Below are 22,056 nucleotides of genomic sequence, written 5' to 3' on the forward strand. Positions count from 1 at the left end.
TGGGGTGCGACATCGGGTGCCTGCGCACACACGCTGCAACCCCACGCAACTTCCTCTCGGCAAGTTCCTCTTCTTGCAGATCGGCGCCAGCGCTGGGGTGTGCGGACACGAGAATGGGGAACCGCACCGCACAGGGCAGGAGGCCCAACCGCCCACCTCCGCTGCACTGTCTTAATCAAGGCCAGTGCAATACGTCTGTGCTGGCCCTCACGGGTCCCAGTCAATGCAAGCAAACACAAGGATAGCAAGGCGCTACAGTGAACAGCAGAAAGTGCCGATTACAGGGTTAATGAAGAGAAGGTACAACACAACAGCACCTCACTTATGATATCAGCAATAATTCCTGTTACATTATTGCCAAAGAATATTGATCAACTGGACAGTTCTATAAAGAGGGACTAGAATCCTGGTCGGGGGGGGTCTGTTACACACAGAGAGGCGACAGGAGCGTCATCTTTCGCTCGTCACTCGGAGTGAATCAGGAGGACACAAGTGATCAGGGTCACGAAAGTGACCGAGAGGGATGGTCTAACACACTCAGGAACAAGAGTCGGGGCACAAACGGAATTCAAGAGAAAGCGCGGGGGTTTTTTAGCTGAAAAAACGGAAGCTTGTCTTTACACGAAGGGTGGTAGGTGTCGGCAACAAACTGCACAGCCATCAAATTGACAATAATTTCATCAGAACTTTCAAGGAACAATTAGTTAACTGCAGGTGACTGAGCATGCAAGACAGGCTGAGCACGCCCTTCTAATCTGGAGCTTTTCTTATTGTCTTTTTGTTTCTTGTTGCTTTAATCTCCCCTGTTGAAGTCTTCAACATTTCACACAGGCTGAACCCTGGACTTCAAGCACCACTTCAACAGGCAGCAGCACCCTCTTGCATTCCAAAGGACAAGCTCAGTTCCCCAAAGCTTCATGGCCACTTGGACCATCTCCTGTCCCAACCACAGTTCTCATGATCCCCGTGTTTCCTTTCAAAATGCCGAAGACACGAGGGACCTCTGGTTACAGATACCGTGAACGAGCCGCAGACTGAGCAGACGCTGCAGTCCCCAGATTCGGTCAGAATCTGTTACAGTGGAAAGACAACTATCGGTTACCAGCTCTTCTTTGCACTCAGTTCCAGCACTGCAAGGTCCTACAGTTTCGTTTGTTTCTGTGTATAATTCAGCGTTGCTCTGGAGCTGTGTATTTACTTTTGAAGAGTTTCACTTTGTTAATTTTATCCCCCCCATGTGCCCACTGCCTTCCCCTAGCAAGCAGAATCGTCATCTCAGAGCTACTTCCTCGTAAAGTACTCCTCTAGTCCAGTCCCTCCACTGCAAGCCAATTAAAATCCCTCGTTTTCACTTCTCTGCAAGCTTTAGTCTCTCCCCCCCAGTACCTGGGATCTCTCAGGTGCCTCTTTCTGCGACTCCTTCATGCTACTGCCCTAATGTCAGCCATTCTCAAACTGGCGACATGGTGCTAATTGTGCTTGGAGAAATCAGACTCAGACTTAAGCCTAGAAGCTGACCTTTTCAAAAAGGCTTTTTTGAGAGTGTATGATCTCCTGTGTCTGCTCTGATTTATCGGATTAGTCATTTTAAAATTTGTTTTTCTCATTCTGCCCAGAACGTTGAGATGCCTTTCAAAGGGTCCAGCCATCCGTTTTTTCTGACCGCATTCTTCCAAGTCAGGGTCTCGAGGGGGAGCCGAGCCTATCCCAGCAAGCAACAGGCACAAGACAGGATACGCCCTGGATGGGACACCAGTCCGTCACAGGGCACACAGAAACAGACTCGCAGACACTCACCCCAGGGCCAGTCTTCCCAGACACCAATTAACCCACCAGCGTGTCTTCGGACTGTGGGAGGAAACCCACATGAACCAGGGGGGAACATGCAAACTCCACACAGACAGCACCCCAGGTCTGGAACTGAACACAGGGCCTCAGGGTTGCAAGGCAGCAATGCAACCCACAGCCGCCCACTTTTAAAAGGCGCTGTATAAAAATCTTCACTGTAAACACGGAACAGCTGCCGACAGGGTAATACATTACTGCCCGGTTTGCAGCAAACCCTTTAATCGACTCTCTGCGTTACTTTTCCCTCTCCTTTGATGTCTCCGTGACGTCCTGCGGGCCACGCCCCATTTTAACTCCGATTCAGAGCCTATCCCAGCAAGTAGTGGGTGCAAGGCGGGGTACGCCCTGGACGGGACGCCAGACCGTCACTGGGCTGAGACACACACACACACACACACACACACACCAGGGGCAATTATACAGAGGCCGGCTAATCTGTCAGCGTGTCTCTGGACTGCGGGAGGAAACCCACACAAACCTGGTGGGAACATGCAGACTCCACACAGACAGCACCCCCAGCTCCAGAATTAAACCCAGGGCCCCAGCGCTGCGAGGCAGCAATGATGACAACTCCGCCACCGTGCTGCCCTCTAAAAAATCAAAAATCCTGGACTGGCAACCGGCGCTCTGAGCTCCTCACCCTGGTAACGACCGGTCTCAACCAGCGACTGGAAAGGCAGGCCCTCAAACAGCGCCGTGCTCTGCCCCCGACGCGAGGGCCAACAGCTGGCGCTCCGTTATTCCAGACCCCCGGCTGGGCGCCTGTGAAAACACCCCCCCCCCCCCCGGAGTCGTGCCGGGGAGACACGCCAGCACCCCCTCCTGCTCGCGCTCCGTGTCTCGGCTCTCCCACGGAACGACAGAGGCGGCTCCTGACAGATCACTCCCAGGAGCGCGGCGCCGCGCTTCCCAACACTCGCCCGAGACGCCCCCGTGAGTCAGGGCCCCCCCACACACACACACACACTCGCGACAGAGAGTCAGACCAGCTGAAGGGATTCCCTGCCAGCCTACCATGCTTCAAAGCAGTAAGCGAACAAGTAAATCGTTTGATCTTGGCTTCTCCAATTCCAACGCGGGCTGTTACCCTGCGTTACAGCAAACCCCGAAGTCAGCTCCCCGAGTTCCACTGAGTCTCCGGTCCGAGCTGCAGGTCGTCAGAAACAATCGCCAAAGCCGCGACACAGGCCAAGAGGCCGGCCGCAGGCGCCGTCAGAGGATGCCCACGGTGTGAAAGCACGCCCGCCCGTCTGCACACACGGGACCCTCTCAGCACCACGGCTGCCCGCGAGGGGCGATCGCCAGGGAGACGGCGAAGCTTCAAACGAACGAAGGGACCCCCCTTTAGCTCACGGCGCAGTCAAACCTCGCTAAAAAGGCAAAACTGGAACAAAGTTCGCCACTCTCTCCAGCCCCCCATTGTCCAGTTCAGGGCCGCGGAGGAGCCGGGGCCTATCCCAGCAAGCAATGGGAGCCAGGCAGGGTCCACCCTGGTCCATCGCAGGGCAGCCGGAGACACACTCTCACACCAGGCCCAGTTTCCCCCCCGACATGTCTCTGGACTGCGGGAGGGAGCCCACACGAGCACGGGGAGAACATACAAGCTCCGCACAGACAGCACCCCCAGGTTCGGAAACGAATCCAGCGTCCCAGCTGCCGTGAGGCGGCCATGCTGCCCCCGGCGCCAGCGCGCTGCCCCCTGCTCCCACTCCTCTTCCAGCAGAATCAGTCATAGTACTACCGGTGACTAGATCGCAGGGGATCTTTTCTGGCAGGGGGGCTCTTAACGAGGCTCTTGAGTCTGATTATAACAATTATTAATCTGTTACTAGGCAGAATAAAACACTCAAAGAGAGCTGCACATCAACGCAGCGAGGAGGAGGAGGAGGAGCTTTGCCTAAGAGTGCCGATTTTACACGCTGCCTACCCCAGGGGTGAAACGAATCCCTATCACTTCTGGGGACCCTCACAAAGGTTCCCACTGCTGTACGAGAACCACCGGACTGTCTTATACTCGGTTTTAGCTACCTCTGCCATATCATCATGTTGGACAACACCAAAAACTTCAATTAGATGAACACAGGACGACCCAAAATGAGAGGGAGCCTGTCACCCCAGCAGGCTCGCCGGCTAGCTCCTAGTTAATAGATCCCAAGCTCTCCACCAGCTGTTTCTTGAAAGAAACCAGGGTACCGGCTTCCACAACGGAGCGCCCAGCTGGCTTGCTCCACACCTCCACCACCCTCCACGTAAAGACCTGCCTCCTGTTCCCGCCTGTCAAAGCGTTTCCAAAAGTTTCCACTTGTGTCCTCAGCACGGGTTTCCCTGTCGATTCCCATCCCCGAGAGGAATCAGCACTGCGCTGCGGGGGGGAGAGGGCTAATCACGGGTTATATTCACTGCAGTCGTGACTGTGTTGCTCAGGAGAAGAGAACTCCAGGAAAAAAATCACAGCGCCTGAACGACGCAGACGCGACAAGAGAAGCTTGTCGGATGGCACAGAAACTGTCTGGCGTCTGTCGCAGCCGGAATTATTCGGGAAATCCTTCGTTAGTTTAGGAGCTGCGGTTCAGACACCAACCGGTTTCCCAGCCGTTGTTCAAACCCCTCTGCTTCGGGCTCGGGTGTCTGGAGAGGCAACACGGCGCTCGCTGGGACAGGCTAGAGGATTTTAAAATGACGCACCGAAAAAATAACCCGCTCGGTGGCAGGAGATGACCGGGACAGCAAAATAGAAAGAACAAAACACATAAATAAAAAGAGCACCCATGATGTCTTACCTACAGCCGCGTCGCAGTTCACCATTTTTCTTCCCCCCGTACCGAGATCTCTTCACCCTCTTCAGAAGCTCAGGAAACTGAGGAGTCGCTTTCCCATCCGGCCGGCAGACTCGCAACACACACACAAAAACAGCTCCGCTCGCAAGGTCGCGCTTTTCCCGTGTCCCGTCCCCACGCAAGGAAAAGTGATGACACCACGTCACGACCACGACCGCCGTGCATCCTCCTCAACTTCAGACAAGTCGCCCGGTTTATCAACCGCGTCCCCGGGAAACCCCCCTCTCCCCCCCGCCGCCGCCGCCGCCGCCCGCTTTCCGTCTCTTTTCACAACTAAGCCACGCAGAGACACGGGTGCCACAGCCGGGAGAAGTCACGGAGCCCACTCCCCGTCCCCGATACCATCGAGTGCCGTGATTTTAACACACATCAACAATCGCATTACAGTTGGTCGGCGTCTCCGACTGATGGATCAAAGCGCAGCGACGTAAAAAAAAAAACAGTTTCACCGGCTAAATTATATACCAAGGAAAAAAACGACTTACCTCTTCGGTAATCGGGGTGTTTAAAAAAATCTCTTTTATCTGCAGGTTTTCACCTCCATTTGTAAACGCTTGCCAAATCCCCCTTAATCGTCTCCCAGAGTTTCTCTCTCCAGCAACTCTTGCTGAATTGACAGGCCTGAGTCTGCCCGCCGCTAACGCCTGTTGGTCCTAAAAAAGACTTGAGAGAAGCGATGCTTCCGAAAACTAGAGTCCTGTGAACGCCATGTTGGCTCTGCCGTGCTGTGCTGCGGGATCAGCAAAAATGTTGATTCCTTGAGCCAAAATGGCGTCCGTCTCACAATCCTTCCACTCGCTCGAGCGAGCCGTGGAATAGCACAATTCACTGAACTTTGATCTACAACATAACATTTTCAATCAGGGAGATAATACACAATTATAAATAATGATACGTTTTCGTTCAGGGACATTTAACTTTTGTTGTTTTTTTAAGGACCCCAACTGGCTTCGTGGGACTTCATAGGAAGGCTGTCTAAAGATGTGCCTGAAAAGAGTAGTGGGATACATAGGTTGGGGGGGTTCCCCCAGAGAAGTGGCAGTGTTTGTTAACTTGGTGTATGTTTGGCGATGGTGCTATTGCAGGGATGGAAAAGAAAATCTCAGGAATTCAAACACGTCTCGTTGACACGCCACAGACACGTAGCAACTGATGCGGCAATCTTCCGCTACAACTACAGCAGCAAGTGTCTTGTGGCGCTGATACTGTATACCCAACTTATTGAAATGTGTTACAATTCTTAAAAATTAGACTGCCGTTTTTCAACCCCTGAGTCACAAAAGCATCTTAATATCGCGTCGTTGTATCCCTTTAAAACTCCATCAGAGCAAAAAAAAAAGTCAAAACACTAATGTGGCTTCTTCAGAGATCCTAAGAGAGATAAGATGAGGATTTTTTTTTTTACTGATTAAATCTTGAAAAACTGCGAATGCTAGTGAACGCGAATATTTGTCACGCAAACTCTTCGGAAATTAAGAGGAGGTAATTGTCGACTGATACAAAAATCAGTTGAATTCCCCGAGACCGTAGCCAAATTCCACAAACCGCCGTAAGAAAAGACGATTGTCGATTCTGATCGGCAATTTGGCTGTTAAGAAGCACAACTAATCCGATTTCACTTATTTCCACGTTTCTCGGGTGTAATCTCACCGGTTGAGCTCTTTAAAAGGGACCGTTCTCAAAGGGAAGTTTAAGGGGAGGTACATCAAAGATGAATGAACTCGGGCTGTAAAATCCTGTTTTTGTTCGAACCCCGACCTACTGTCACATACTCATGAAATTCAATACTGGTTCAGAAAGGGTTCGGTTCACACGCGTGAAGAAATCCGGTTAAAACGTGCATTCGTATATAATTGCTCATACATGCTGACTAATTCCGACTTCTACCACAGGCCGGACCTACAGCGCTACACGTCACGGTTATTACATATAAAAATACAATAGGAAAGCTTTTGGCATTACTGTATCCACAGCAATTAATGCTTGACACACCATGTAACTATAACTGTGTAAACTGTGTGGGAGCGTCTTTAATTGGCTACGGTAGTGATTAGTTGGATGCAAGCAAGCTTTTCAGACAAAACAGATGGTAAGGAGGTGTGTCTCTAGAACTCGTAGACACAAAGAACAGTTTCACCACCCCGTGGGTACTAGCGTTTCGGCAGTGAATCACGATGAGGGAGACATGCGTGGACACTGGAAGCGTGTTTAAGACTCAGAACAGGAGGTGTTTTTTTACACAAATATAGGCAGGGAGGGTCTCGATCAAACACCCGAGACACGAGTGCCAATCCTGCACCTTGATGTCTACACCCCTGCTGTCCCTTCAGTCACTTAATTGAAGCCTTTTCTGAGCTAACGGGTTGCTCGACTGGAATATTTGCTATTTTTGTTTTACTCAGAAGCTTGGGATTTTATTTTATTTTCAAATGTACTCGTTAAAAAGCGACCCCCTTACTCACCTTACTTTATGGTCCCAGGTGAGAAACTTGCTCAGCAGGCAGGTAAAAGACACAACACAGCACACCATACATTTGGGTGGTGGGGTGGCTCTGTGGTTCAGGATCTGTGCCTGTGGCTGGAAGGTTGCTGGTTTAAATCCTGACCAGCAGAGGAATCCTACTCTGTTGGGCCCCTGAGCAAGGCCCTTCACCCCAGCTGCTCCAGGGGCGCTGTAGAATGGCTGACCCTGCGCTCTGACCCCCAGCTTCTCTCCCCGTCTGTGTGTCTCATGGAGAGCAAGCTGGGGTCTGCGAAAAGACAAATCTCTAAAAGAAATTGTAGGTGGCCAATACAGTGATCTGCTCTTTCCCCATCACTCTGTATGTTAAAACACACCAGAGCTACCACAAGTATTGTTTGCGAGACGGCCAGCATGGTGTAATAGGCACTTGGCTATGACACGACTTCTTTCTAGCTGGGGGTGTTATATATAAAATGGTAGAATAAAGGCGCACAAGAAAAAAAACTGATCCCCAGTGAGGCATCTTTGCCCAGATTAACGCTTCTGTGCTAATTCTACACTAGTTTCCAGGTCTATATCAGGACAGAGTGCTTATAACAAGATGTCCTGTATCCACATTTGATCTAGAGTATAAAGCTGTGGAACCTGGATTTTTTCTAGTTCAGCAATCACTCTAAATGTAGGTTGCCTTGGATAAAGCCATGAGTTACATTATCTATTCCTATAATTCAGAGTTTTTAGTAAATCATATGTGTACAAAAACCAATGCATCTCGCAAGAGTTTAAATACATAACATTTATTTAGAATGGGTTACGAAAATATATTCACATTTCTTGGCATTATTTTTCAAAGAAACTGATATGAGAATATTAAATTGTGAATATAAGACCACCAGATTAAAGCAAACTTTGTTTTAGAAAATGACCAACACATAAGGTGCTATAATGTTTCTTCAAAATAAGCTTTTTTTTAACTTTATGTGCACACTGGTAAAAACACACAATTTTATCTTTTGATAAAAAATAAAGTGCAAGACACACATTTGTTTTTTGCCCAAAATGGAAAACGACTTATACGTTCAACAGAAAAAAAAACATTATTCATTATTAGTTTTAGACATGGTACTTTGAAGTCAGAGCTGCCTTTTAAGGAACTGAACTGAAGTACCACGAAGAGTCACATCCTAGCATGTGCTAAACTCTGCTTTTAAGACGGTTCACATGGACCATGTCCAGCCCGTTCAGAATCTGTCGCCCCTCTAAGAAGTGTTTTTTTTTTATTTGCAACAAATTTAAGGAACATAATCAGTCAAAATGATGCTGACCAACATAGTGCCCACAATGTACGGTAGCCTTTTAGAGGGATCAATTGTAAATTCTCAAAGGAAGACCTCACTCTCCTGCTGGAGAGATTAAGGACAGGTCGGGCCCGAGTTAAAGCAGGACTCCTGAGGCTGGTTCTGAGCACACTCGGCAAGAGCACAGCTGCCTTCCAGCACACCTTCCCCTTCAGAGGAAACGTGCAACAGCCCCTTGACCCACCTGCACGACATGCACAGAAGAGTCTGGTGCTCAGCTGAAGACTGCCCACCCTTCCCCCAAAGCAGACCAGAGATATGTACGTATGTGCCAACACCTATATGTACACATTTACACAAATCTATACACGTATAACTACACACATGCATGGTATCGTTAATACCCCCAAACAACATCACTGTTGGTTTTCTATGAGAAGGAAAGGAGCCTGTGGAGAGTAAAGCTGGAGTTCACGGTGACATTTCAACCCCCCCCCACATTCATCTTAAAGGACAAATGAGCGGAGAGGTGGCTCTGGGGCTCAGGATCTGCGCCTGTGGCTGGAAGGTTGCCAGTTCAAATCCCGCGGCCAACAGAGGAATCCTACTCCGGTGGGCCCCTGAGCAAGGCCCTTCACCCCAACTGCTCCAGGGGTGCCATATAAATGGCTGACCCTGTGCTCTGACCCCCAGCTTCTCTCCCTGTCTGTGTGTCTCATGGAGAGCAAGCTAGGGTCTGCGAAAAGACAAATTCCAAATGCAAGAAATTGTATATGGCCAATAAAGTCTTATCTTATAAATGCTACCATCTATCTAAACCCTTTCATGCAGGAAGATGCCAGCTTTTCCAAAACGGGGGGAAAAAACACTTCTGTCTTTTTCTGCTTCAGAAATGCTTCTGAATAAATTAACATTGATCTTTGATACAGATTTGAAAAAATAAACCCAATTTTCAGTGAAAACAAGTCTCCACTACTGCTGCATGGAATAGGGCTTTATGAAGTGACCACAGACAGGTTATTATACTTCTGATTTTCACAGTGGGCACTGTGGGGATTTTTCTACAGGAACTGTCTACAGCTGGGGTGCCCAACCCTGGTCCTACCACAGTCACGTGGTACTCAGGTACTTGTCCACCGTAATCCTTGAGGGCTACAGATTCTATGTGGTTTAGAGTGACCTCTGCTGGTGAGAATTGGAGGTACAGCTTGTTCGGTCACACGTGGGCATGACATTCCCCCTCAGATCTTTTTGAAATGCAGCGTGCTTGTTCCATGAAGGACCTGAGGTAGGAGTGGACTGCTGTGCCAAGTCTGGGGCGCTAGAGCACCTCTGAATCAGCTGACAGCACCTTGACACCCACCGGCGATGGTATGGATTAATACAGCAACACAGATTGAAACAGACTCACCATCACAAGCAGGGTATGGATCATCAGGGCAGTGAATCCTTGTGCTATTTTAAATCGCACCAACAATAACTCCTGTCCTGTATGTGCTGAACATTTGTTGGGGTGGTGGATAGGAGCGCACCCCATTTTGTGTACAGGAGGAAAGAAGACAACGACAAAATAAAGAATTCTGTACCCTCCCTCGTACTTCACTTCAGATCCCTTTGGCCAGAGAGGCGACTCCCACACGGCAGGAAGAGGAAGGGAAGAGCTCATCCCACTGCCCAGGATGCTTGAGGGAGAGAGGGGGGGCCAGCCTGAGACCCAACCTGTCCTGGACGTTAACCGGGGGGAGGACGGCTGCCCTGTTAGCCCTCTGAGGGTGCCTGGTTAGAGAGGAGAGACGGGGGTGTGGGCAGACGGGGCAGCTCCTGCTGGGTCGCAGAGGCAGGGACAGGAAAGGAGCAGCCGATGCCGGCGGCCGCCGTCTGTGCCGCCTCGGTCAGGCCGATCTCCTGCTTCTGCTTCTCCTCCAGCAGGGATGCCAGGACTTGCCCCTGGACCCCGGGCCCGGCCCCCTCTTCCCTCGCCAGCGGGGCTCTCCGGATCACCTCCACTTTGGCCCGGCTGTCCTCCCAGCCCTGGCCGAGCTGGACTCCTCTCAGGGACTCGCCGGCTCCGTGGAGCCCCAGGGGCGCCTGGGGACCCTCCTGGAGGGGGTGGGCGCTGGCGCTGGGCGGGTAGACCTGAAGGAGGTGGCCGCCGGGCTCCTGGGCCGTCTCGGCAGCGAGCTCCACGGCGTGGTGGATGGGCTGCCCCTGCACCTCCAGGCCGGGGGGCAGGGTGGTCAGCACGCCCCCCTCCTGGTCCTGTATCACAATCTCCAGGATGTCGGTGACCGGCGGGGGGGGCTGGGCGGCGGGCAGGGCCTTCTGGATGACCCCTCCGGTAGGGGGCTGGGCCGGGGGGGGCTGCCCGGCCTCCTCCGGCCGCGGCTTCCTCGGGCGCCCCCTCTTCCTCCTGGGCAGAGTCGGGCCCGGCTCGCCCACAGCTGGCTCGGCGGCCCGCTTGGGCGCCGGAGGACGGGCCCTCTGGACCACCCCCGGCGCCGGGGCCGCAGGGGCGCCCGCGGGCTTCTCTTTCTCCGAGTACGGGAGGCGGACGGCGGCCGGGGGCAGGAACATGTTGAAGACGGGCAGCGGGGCCGCCTGCTGCGGGGGCAGGGTGGCCATGGCGATGGGAAGGGTCAAATTCACGCCCCCCGGCTCCTTCGGTGCCAGGGTGGGGGGCGAGGAGCGGACCGTCACGTGGGTCTTCTCCAGGGCTGGGGCGCGCGGCAGCAGCTGGGGGAACCTCTTCATCACCGCCTCCACCTGCGAGTCACGGCCCGCCGCCTTGCTGCCCTCAGAGCCCTTCCCGGCCTTATCGCCAGAGGGCTGCTTGCCTGGCACTGCCCGCTCTCCGCCATCCCTGTCCTGCAGAAACACAAGACACGGGCATCCTGAGTGCTGCTCCCGAGCCACGACTTCTCTTCCACTGCTCTCTGCTGTTGTAGCGACTGGAAACCAGTACAGGGCAGCACGGTGGCACAGGGGTCAGCATTGCCCTGGGTACAATTCCTGACCTAGGGTGCTGTCTGTGTGGAGTCTGTATGTTCTCCCTGTGTTTGTGTGGGTTTCCTCCAGGTGTTCTGGTTTCCTCCCACAGTTCAAAGACGTGCTGATGGGTTAACTGGCTCCTGGGAAATTGGCCCTGGTGTGAGTGTGTGTATCAGTGTGCCCTGCACTGTCCTGCCTTGCGCCATGCCTCCCCTGGAACCCCGTACCAGATGAGCGGATAAGAAGAGTGATGGATACTTGTGTGGTGAAGTCACCAGGAGGTGGCAGTAATGAGACGAGTAGCTTCAGGTCTCAAAACAAGAGAGCTAGGGCACGTCCTAATCAGAGACTCCATATGAAATTGCAAAATTAAATTGTTAATTACTTTTATAGTACAGGAACTCTTGCAATCAACCAGCAAGTCACAGGAGGCAGCTGTTTTTGCCTGACTTATGTACATACTTATGTACTTCACCCTGCCAGTTGCAGTGACCCCTGGATGAATAATTAGGGCACTGGGCTCAACCAAGGGTTCTGAGTGTCTGCATTTTTCTCCACTCAGGAGTAACTGACTCCGGCGTGTTTGTATATGAGGTGCAGCAGGAAATAAGCCTCTTGTCTATTCCCTTGTTCTGAACTGGAATAGTCCCTCTTCACACCTGACACTCTAATTACGAATCTAATCTGGGCCTCTCTCAGCAGCAGAAAGGGGTCTGACTGGCGGGTCTGTCTAAAAACCCCTTGGTGCCACACTGGGAGTGCCCACATCTGCACTCCGGCCATCACGGGATCCTGGCCTGTCCTGACAGCATTCAAACAGAGCTCTGGACAGGGGGGACAGTGTAGGGGTGCTGTCTTCTAGCACAGGGGCTCGCTTTTAGCTGTGTGACAGGATCTGTGGACAACCTGAGGAAGAAATGTGGGAGGGGAGAACCATTTTGTGCTGGGTGGAGGAAATATTGTTTTGTTGTTGGACTCATCTTGTAAAGCCCCCAAAGAAAAAAAGGACAGGTGCAACACCTTTGCCTCTGGGCCGCTCCCCTCTCCCTCTGTCCCACTGCTTCTGGAGGGCAGCTGACCCTTCATCGCCTTGAAAGGCTTCGCTGGACCTCCTGCAGAACACAAAGGGAGGCCGATTAGCTCAGCTCTGAGCCACTGATACAGGAAATAACAGTGGAAATGAAGTGCATTTAACACTGAGAATGAATGGCATGCCATTACACAAAGCATTGTGTATGTCTGGAATAAGATACCCAAGTCGTGCTGTCAAAGCTGATATGCTGGGCTCTTTTAAGAAAGGCTGGATAAGATCCTCAGATCAGTTAGCTACAGGTGACTAACTGAGCTAGGTGAGTCAAATACAGTCCTCTCGTCTGCAGACGCTCTTATGCTCCTATGAAAGCCTGCAGGTGGGAGACAGGGGGCACTGACCGGCCAGCGCGGCGGAGGTGATGAGCTCTGCCTGGCTGCAGCGCGGGTTGACAATGTGCTCCTGTACCAGGAAGCGGGCGATCTCCACCACCGTGTCAAAGGACCGCTTCAGGATCTTCTCGGCCCAGTCGCAGATCAGCTCGCAGGCGGCCTCCGTCACCTCCTGGTTGTAGGTCTGCACCAGCTCTGTCAGCTCCGACTGCGCCGGAGAGAGAGGAAAGTGGAGAAAACACTGTCACCGCCAGATCTCACTCTCCGTGTCTGTCACTGCGTCTCGGTGACATGCTCCTGATTGAGCATTTTTAAACTGCCCCCCTGGGGAAGAATAAAGAATTTTAATTGAATTGAGGTGCTTGAGATTCAACCAGTAAAGGTGTTTGCGTAACGCAAAGCGGAGGCTGAGCCCTCTTGTCTACATCTCACCAAATCAAGTCTGGTCCATGTCATAAGGGGACTGGGATTTCACCAGGGGTTCAGTTTAACAGTGATCCCTGGGAGGAGCAAGGTGCCTGCGTGCTTCCTGTGACATCAGTAACAGACTCGCTGCTCCTCCAATCAGAGGTGACTCTCCTGCAAGGTGCTGCAGAGCTCATAGAGTGTCAAAAGACTAGTGGTTCTGAAAAGCGGGCTTCCTTCTCCCTGTGTAATATATAAGTGTGCATATAATACAGGGGCAGCTTCATAAATGGTAATTACATAATGAAAACTACATTATTAAATTCAAGTGCTAAGCAAAAAGAGAGCGCAAGACCTCCTGTGGATGTGATAGTACTTCATCACAGGTCACCTCCTCAGTATCTGCCGATAGAGGTTCATGTAGGTAGGTGGATTAGCGCCACACATTTCCTTGGCTACAGAAGCCTCTGTGAGCTTGTGTGCTTCTTGTCCACACACGACAGTTTCCTTCTGCTCTCTTATCGGACAGCACGGGGTCATCTTTCACCAATACTCAAAGGCCTGCATGTCCTCCTGCCCCAGAAAGGGCTGTGCAAGCCAACGGCTGCGCAGTGTGGCAGGAGAGGTGAAGGAAATCTTACCGGGTCGTTCTTCAGGTCCAGATTAGGTAGCAGGGGCATGTTCAGAACTGTCTTCCGGCGAATCCCGCTATAGCAATACGTGCCAGGAAGTGAGTCAAGGATCCCAAGTGCACCACATACACACATACATCACAGCTGTGTGTAGAACACGCTAACAGCAGCACACATTCCAAACCACTGCGGCCTTTTGTCCTCAACACGACAAGTGCCTGCTTATGCTGCTGTACCTTTTAACAAATGATACAGAATCGTGCAATAATCTGATTATCTGTTAATACATTAATGAAAGGATGCACTGCATTGAAACATGGAAAACCAAGGGGTGCAGCAGGACCACGAGTTGAGGAGCCTGATTCTGTGCAGTTAAGGATTAGTGGACTGGAATAAGGCAGTCCCAGGCTGCTGTCAGTCAGCATGCGGACCAGAACCAAGGATTTGGACCTGCATGAAATCTTGGCCGATCCAGCCCCTGCTGAAGCTTCAACAGTGCAACAGCTGAGGGTGGACGGTCTGTGTTTTAAGGACCCATCATGCAGAACACAAAACCTACGTCAAATTCCAGTGTAGGCAGCACAGCACTCACTTAGCATCACCATCGTGGCTCTGGCCAAAATATCTGAAATCTTATCAAATAATATAAAAAGCATAAATCACACTATCACTTTTAATTTTAAATACCAGTGTCACAAAATAGTGTCAGCTTCTTTTAATCTGATTTTTTTACCTGTAAATTTTGTAACACATTTTAGTGTTAGTGTGTTAGTGGAGCACTTCCATCTGTATTCTCTCATGTGTCCTAATCTCTGTGAAGCCTCTTCTTTTTTGGACAGATCACAGAGCCATCAGTCTATGTAATTCCAGAAGCATGTGGTGGCAACAGTCTTTTGGAGCGCTATGACTCTGCTTTCACACTAACCCCTCTCAGAAACCCCGAACCCCGCCATCAGCTCAAAGGATATTTGGACTGCCCTCTTCCACCTAGCCTCCTGGCTTTAATGTTGGGGAAAATGTCCCGGATGATCTTCCCGAAGTTTGCGGCGCTCAGGGCTCGGTACTGGAGGTTTTCACAGTGTTTCCTAAGAGGAAGAAATGAATCATGGGGAAAAAAAAACATTTAAGAGGCATGGAATGAAGAAACACAGACAGCCTTAGGGGGAGAGTGGAAGAGGTACTTCTGACATTTCAAAAGCTCTCTTTCCGTGAAATGGTCTTATAAAGTCACTAAAGCCGATCGTGGGAGACTGGCCTCAGTTCCTGTCACCACCTCAGGTCTGATCCTGGGTGTGATTTCAGAAAAAGCACCGTTCTCTCTGCATGTTCACACAGACTTTCTCCAGGTGGTGTGCAGTCATGTTGTTAATCCAAATTCCCCGAGACTGTTCAAGGAAGAGCTGGATAAAATCCTTGGTTCATTCAGCTAGTAGCAACTGGAATACGCATTCCTCCTGTTTGGAAGCTCGTGATGGGGAACGGATGAGTCCGTGTTTCGGCAGGCTCACCTGTAGGTCTCGTACACATCCTGCTTGGGCAGGCAGGTGTCGGCGTGCTCCTCCAGGTGACTCCGGATCCAGTTACAGGTGTGCAGCTGGTCCGCTGTGCTGAAGGAGCTGGAGTCACTGCTGCTGCTCAACACACACAAACGCATACAACATCACTCACCACCCTCCAGGGAGGAAGGGCTGCAGGGACAAATGCGACCATACCGCTGTGTTTAAAAGATGGGGAGCTTATTAAGCTTAAGGAACTGGTCTCATTTAAACAGCTCCAACCTGAAAGTCAGACGCCGGGGATCAGTTAGAACCGGTTCACCACAGGGGGCAAGTTCCAATTGACCAAGGCAGCGTGTGACGGATGGCACATTATCGGCTCAGTGTGATCAAAGTCTGTGTGCATGATGGTTTGTATCTGTCCTCTCCCGGGCTAGGCTCAGGTTTGTGCCCAGGGCAGAGGTGTCATATAGTGCGTCCATTCACAGTCCCTGAGAGCCCGTGTGTCTGCAGTGTTTCAAAGTCTCTTCAAACGCAGCAGCAACAGAAGAGCTGGGAGAAGTTGGTAAATCCCTCCAATTAAGGCAATAACTAACTGAATGAATTATTAACAGGGCTGAGTTGGACTGAGAACCTGCAGACACACTGGCCCTCTGGGACCAAGAGTGGCCACCCCCAGGTCCATGGGAACATGGTCTCATCTGTACGCGCACCACGATGCACTGCTCCAAAACACGGCTTTTTCAGCTGCTGTATCAGCTGGCCAACTATCTGTAAATGCTTACTGCAGAACCCAAATAAAGCGTCTAATAATAATTTAGAAGTGTTTAACTCAGCCTGTGGTATCAAGGGAGGAATTAGGAAGATTATGCTGTACTTGGCAGAATATTCTGCAATTGCAGGATACCAGAAAGGTCACAAATAAGAGGAGAGGAAGCCGCAGCTCATTCTGCTCTCTCTAAGTGGTTCAGTAGCTAGTAATGGGATCATATCCTGCGAGTGAAAAAAAAGACAGATGCAGACTCCACACAGCTATCCCAAGCTGGAAGGCAGAAATGCTGACCACAGCACCACCATGCCTCGTATCAGAGCTCTATCAGTTTAAAACCAGCAGCCCTGATGCACTGATTAAGCAAAAGTGGCACAAGACCGAGCTCAGACATGGAGCAGTCAAAAACACAGAGATGTCGGAAGAGCTTGGTGCTGGGCTCCAGGCAGGGCCTGATGCAAACGAAGGAGAAAAAGGTTCACATACTCACACCACAGCTTGAGGAGAAGACCATGGGGACTGGCTCACCCTTTTTTTTTGGTATTTGGGTGGACACCATTTTGGAATGGAAGATTCCAAAATGGGGAACCAAAGACCAAAAAATGGGGGCGCAGAGCATGCGAACGGCAGCGCATACAGTACCTCTTCTCTCCGGCGTTGGGGCCAGAGGGCAGCTGCAGGTACAGGTACAGCTTGTCGTTGTCGGAGAACCTCTGTACGTCCTGCTGTGGAGACAGAATCCAGACAGACACCGAGTGAGACAGCCTGGAGTCGGGACCGACGGGCACAGAAACACGTTCCTCGGCAGCCCAGTACCGTTAAACTTACCAGGATCGAATCCACTTTAGTCTGGATATTCTTGCTGTAACCAAAAAATAATGAAAAGGGTCATCATACACCAGTTCTGTCTACACAATAAAGGAATACCATGCCTTTGCTATTACTAGCTGTGCTTTTTCAAGGTTTGATTCATTTCTTATTACAATTTGACATTACATTTTCTTCCCTATGAAAGACTGTATTACTTGTTCTGATGTTGGATAGGATCTTAATTCAGTTGTGGGCAAATGTTTAGGTCAAACTGTGTGTTTCAGTGAATCTCTATGCTGACAGTGAAAAGCAGCTGACACATTTGTGTGGTACAAACTTAAAGGGGGAACTGCAACGTTATTTTCATATTTCGGGGTCAGAAAGAATCGCCGTTGATGAGTGCCAAAATGAAAGAAAAAATTTCCAGGTATGTGCAGCACTATATTCTGCGATTCAGAATGGAGCAACAAAACTTCCAGTGACGTGACGCGGCCCTTTTAAACCGTAAACAAGCAGGCTTGTGAATACAGGTCTTTTAATCCGACAGAAATACTAATGCCAATCTCTCGACTTTGAGACTTTTTTGCAGATAACTGGAACTTACTTGTTAACTCTGCATCCAGATCACATTGGAACATTTCTGCAGTGAAATGTCTGCTGCACAACCCATACTCATTTGCTTGTACATCACAGTACACTAGTCATTACAGTGACTAGTGAGCAGGAAGGGCTACTCGCATGAACTCAAATGCAAGTTTGTGACACCATGCAGACTTACAGTACTTTCACCAAGGTCATTTTTTTTGGTGCTCGATTTGTAATTTGCACACTTTGATTTCTATGACATCCACAAATTTATTCCGTTAGATTTCATAACCGGTCTGAAAACTCGGGCCTGCAGCTGCCCTTCAAGATCACCAGCTGGCGCGGCCGAGCGCGGGCGGCTTACGAGATGCTGCTCTTCAGTTTCTGCAGCAGCATGTTGGGCTCGGTGTCGCCCTCCGGCGCCGGGAGCCCGCCCCTCTTGGAGCTCGCCGCCTGGGGGCCGTCGTCCGCCATGCTTCCGGCACGTCGCCACGGACACCAGCATCCAGGAGCCCCTGGGAACCTGGAACTGAAGCGGGTCACACAAAAAAAAACACATGGGTCACAGTGCCACGTCGCCTGGCTCTCCTGCTCTTTGGGCCCATCTTCCAGTCACGGGTTCCGACTGATCCCCTCCCTGTTTTGTAAATAAGGCTTATTTTGACCAGTTTCATCCTTGCAATGACACATCACAGCAGGCTATCCCAGCTGCAGTAGCCCATATGCCCAGGCCACAGGGTGGGCCAAGACGAGGCGCAGGATGACGACTGCCCGAGCTTCACCAGTGCTCAACACCGGCTTACAGTACAGAGCCAATTCGCTCTTCAAACAGGATCATCCAGGATGATTTCTTCCTACTTTATCCATTACTGTGATTCAAAGTCAACTATATTATTATATTGCTGTCTTATTATAAGACTACAGCCAACAGCACCGCCAGTACTGTAACTCCTAATTCTAACGTGACCGCTTCTGCTTCCGATCACACCGGCAAACTGGAGTTAAAATGAAGTGTGAAGTATAAGGTCTCCTCTCAGCGGCGGTTCAAGCCATTAGTCGGACTTGCGTGGTTTGTCAATGAAAAGGGGGGCGGTAGCAGAGACGGACTACATGCGTGACCCTGTGGGGAAGATTTCGTGGTGTTATAAAAAAAGGACAAAGTTGAGCTAACCTTGCTCAAAAAACCCTTTTCAGCAGCATTGCTACGAGCGGTTTGTGAAATAATTTAGGTGTCCTTCCTCAGCTCCCTCTCTATAAACCTGAGGTTCGCCTGTTGCTGATTTTGTATAAAGATTTCGTAAGATACTGCTGTCTGGATGCGGCACTAATACTGCATTCACTTCACAGAAATTAGTTCCACTCAATTCCCTCTCTCCCCTCGTTCCGAGCTCACGTGTGGCCAAAGCTGTAATAACCGACGACCAGGCCGCGGGATTCTTTATTTTTTAAAAAAAAACGTTTTATTTTAATTCTAAAGCAGTTTAAAATCCTTCCCACGAGACGCGTCTTACAGGTAGTTCCGCAGCGGGAAAAGGAAGCAGGTGCCACGCGAGGTGCGCAGCGCGCGTGAGTTACCTCCGCGTTCGGGTCAGTAACGGATCCTTTTTTTAAAAAAAAAACGGCCAGAAAGAAGCCCGGGAACCGGCAGGTGAATTCCTCAAGCGGCGTCGGTATAGACGCCGGAGCTTTTCAAAAGACGACCTTGCGACCTAGCCGGGACTAGCTCGGCGTGAAGTGTTTCGGATGCAGAAACCGCTCGCCCCCTTGGCCCCTTTGGCCGTGCCGGGGCAAGACCAGTCGGTGTTCAAACGTAGCGATACTGCGCAGCCGACGCCGGCCGATTTCCCTCCAAAAGAAAGTCGCCGCCACTTTCTGAATGAGAGATGGGAGTGAGCTGCCATCGCCACACAGGCGGCGGCAGCCACTCCCACCCGCAACCGTGCCACAACTCCGACAACACCCCGCCGCCGATGCCGACGGAAAGCGGCATCTTCGTTCGAGTTTAGACCGCTTCCCCTCCCACGAACACCCCCCCAAAAAACACTCCTAACCCCTCCGAAAACGCTGAAGTGTTAAAGCTAACAGCGGCGTGTTTGGTCGTCCCGGTATTTGAGATGGGCTTTCGTGAGCCAGCAGCGTGATTTGATTTAACGTTTGTTTTTACGGGGAGGGGGAAATGCCTTCACTTGGGAGGGGGGTTTCTTTAAAAAAAACACCTCCGCTGAAGGTTATAACACTCACCCCGTTTCACTGCCCAAGTTGCGAGTGCCGCCGACCCGCTACACAGTCAGCCAAGAAACTCTCATTGAATTCAACCGCTTTTTAACCTTTCGGCCCGACGAGTCGTTTTTATTGTGCCGTGTGAAATCAATTCAGCTACTCCGGCAAATTCAGAACTTTTTTTTGATGTCCCCCCGCCCCTCTCACGGTAGTGTGTGTGAGAAAACATTCACATGTGCGCTAACGCTGCCGAGGTCGTGCGTCCTGACACAAAATGCGACAGACACGGCTCCTAATTTTGCTGCCATGCTCGCCTGTGAGCATTGGCACACACTTAAGCACTTGTGCGCTCGTTAAAAAAATGTCTTATTTGTTGCGATGACACGACATTATAGAGATCAAATCTTCATTGGAGCTACTGCTGTTTCGTCCGGCTAGCTACGGTTTAGCGCAAACGCCACGAGGTTTAAATTTACATTAACTTTAATAACTATTCCTGCGAAATATGTTCACACAAAGCAGTTTTTATTTTTCCCCCAAAATATGTGTATTATGTTATTTGAAAAAAAGAAAATAAGAAAGTACCTGACTCAAAGCTAGCGAATACTGCAAAAATCCCCTTTCGCTTTTTTTGTGATTGGACAGTTTCCGTCGTGTCTGCCTGACTACTGAATAAACGGTATTCTGATTGGCTTTGGGGACGTTGTCTACTCGGATACAGTACGCACCTTTAAATCGATTGGTTGCGCCTTTTTATTTTTTTCAAAATCTTTATTCCGATTGGGCAGCCGGCGCTGATCTGCCCAGTAACGGGGTCGCTCGAATCGCCAATGGTAATCTGCCTAGTAACAGGGACTTGATTGGGTTTTAGAAAGGATGGGTCGCGGAGTACCGCGCGGACAAGAAGGAAGCCGAGCGCAACTTTCACTGCGCAGAATTTCTTTAAAGGCAACGAAATAAATTTACTTTGCATTACAGGAAGTGCTGCAGCGTGTACAGAAGCGTGTTTACACCACCCTCAATGTCTTTGATATCCAAAATTAATTGTATTTATACACACACACTTGGACATATTAACTGTCCATTATATATTAACTGTATTTTATTGCAAATATATGTATATGTAATATTTCTTTCACGCTGCATAGCAACAACAGGGCGGTACGTGCATCTATCCATGCATGGTTTAGTAAACGTTTATACGTTGATATTTTTTAAACTACAAATACCCATTCTTACCGTTTTTAAGAAGTCTTTCTGTTGTTCTGTCCACATAAATTATAGTCAAGTAGATGATAATTTTTTTCCTGCAGTGGAAGCCTCTTCAGCAGAAGTTATAACAATATAACAATGATGCAGTTAAATAAACAATTGAATCATAATGATTGTAATATTTCTGTGCTACGTCCAAAGTCCTGATCCTCAGTAATTGTACTATAAAGCACTGAGCAAAGTGTATTTTTTTGGTTATCAAAAATATAATACAAAAGACATTAAGAAATATCTTATTCTGTATATTCCAAAATAGTGTTGTCTCCTGGGAAGTGGGTCTTATTGCCCAAGTGTATCCATTCAAACCAACTTGACCAGGCATTGGCTATTTGAGAGTAGGTGGGGCAAATGTCAGCCAATGATATGCAGCAGACGGGGGGGGCGTGGTGATTATGGGTGGGGATAACATAGTGGGCGGGGTCAAACAATGGGAGGAGTTTAAAGGGGTGTGTAGAGGCGAGGGAGGAGCCTGTGACATCATGAGGTCAAGCACATCATCCACCTTAAATAAGCACCATTATTGAAGCATCCTGCCTGAAGACCTGTTGTTAAACACACACAGAAAAAAACTGCAAAAAATGTCATTATTTCAAACATTTAATATGCCAGCAGCTAGTTCACCCTGGAAGTCCCAGCCGGCAGCCCACTAGAGCTCAGCAGGTGTGAGTCTGGTCAGTACCTGGATGGGAGACTCCTGGGAAAGCTGAGGCTGCTGCTGGAAGAGGTGTTAGTGTGACCAGTAGGGGGCGCTCACCCAGCCGTCTGTGTGGGTTCTAATGCCCCAGTGTAGTGATGGGGACAAAGGTGGAAAAACCGGCACCGTCCTTTGGATGAGATGGAAAACCAAAATTCTGACTCATTCTGGTCATTAAAAATCCCAGGGCGTTTCTTGAGAAGAGTAGGGGTGTTACCCCGGTGTCCTGGCCAAAATTTCCCCTGGTCTTTACCCATCATGGCCTCCTAATAACCCCCATCTCTGAACTGGCTTCATCACTCTGCTCTCCTCCCCA

The 22,056-nt window shown here is 50.1% G+C and overlaps 2 protein-coding genes across 7 annotated transcripts in view; both read right to left on the reverse strand.

The window, feature by feature from the left end:
• Nucleotides 1-5,320, reverse strand: part of pi4kb (phosphatidylinositol 4-kinase, catalytic, beta) — a 34,767-nt gene extending 29,447 nt beyond the window's left edge. For 2 of the 4 annotated variants that reach the window (XM_088905425.1, XM_088905422.1), the window contains exon 1: nucleotides 4,629-4,794. In XM_088905425.1, coding sequence (XP_088761551.1) covers nucleotides 4,629-4,653 — 25 coding nt within the window. In that variant the 5' untranslated portion in view covers nucleotides 4,654-4,794. Of the gene's footprint in view, nucleotides 1-4,628; nucleotides 4,795-5,170 lie in introns of those variants that run through there. The other 2 variants (XM_088905426.1, XM_088905424.1) reach the window with 2 other exon arrangements.
• A 2,606-nt stretch (nucleotides 5,321-7,926) lies between these two features.
• On the reverse strand, nucleotides 7,927-20,393 carry rfx5 (regulatory factor X, 5). Of its 3 annotated transcripts, none has more exons than XM_088904929.1 (10): nucleotides 20,360-20,393; nucleotides 17,919-18,083; nucleotides 16,988-17,021; nucleotides 16,802-16,884; nucleotides 15,403-15,528; nucleotides 14,863-14,979; nucleotides 13,904-13,982; nucleotides 12,867-13,065; nucleotides 12,456-12,547; nucleotides 7,927-11,312 (listed from the first exon to the last, which is right to left on the reverse strand). In XM_088904929.1, exons 2-10 carry the CDS (start codon nucleotides 18,026-18,028, stop codon nucleotides 10,206-10,208), a joined length of 1,947 nt encoding a protein of 648 aa, XP_088761055.1. In that variant the 5' UTR covers nucleotides 18,029-18,083; nucleotides 20,360-20,393; the 3' UTR covers nucleotides 7,927-10,205. The 3 variants fall into 3 exon arrangements, with proteins under 3 accessions (XP_088761055.1, XP_088761056.1, XP_088761054.1); XM_088904930.1 differs by lacking the exon at nucleotides 20,360-20,393 and adding an exon at nucleotides 19,796-19,881 and having other exon boundaries at nucleotides 15,403-15,525; XM_088904928.1 differs by lacking the exon at nucleotides 20,360-20,393 and adding an exon at nucleotides 19,796-19,881.
• Nucleotides 20,394-22,056: the final 1,663 nt, after the last annotated feature.

This window comes from Atractosteus spatula, chromosome 25 (assembly GCF_055471065.1).
Source record: "Atractosteus spatula isolate fAtrSpa1 chromosome 25, fAtrSpa1.hap1, whole genome shotgun sequence".
Lineage (NCBI taxonomy): Eukaryota > Metazoa > Chordata > Actinopteri > Semionotiformes > Lepisosteidae > Atractosteus > Atractosteus spatula.

Excerpts from the sequence above, each read along its gene's own strand:
- rfx5 (XM_088904929.1), bottom strand. The coding sequence starts at position 18,028 with ATGGCGGACGACGGCCCCCAGGCGGCGAGCTCCAAGAGGGGCGGGCTC. Across the intron at positions 16,885-16,987 it reads CTAAAGTGGATTCGATCCTG|CAGGACGTACAGAGGTTCTC; the intron begins GTAAGTTTAACG and ends CTGTCTCCACAG. Across the intron at positions 14,980-15,402 it reads GATGTGTACGAGACCTACAG|GAAACACTGTGAAAACCTCC; the intron begins GTGAGCCTGCCG and ends TCTTCCTCTTAG.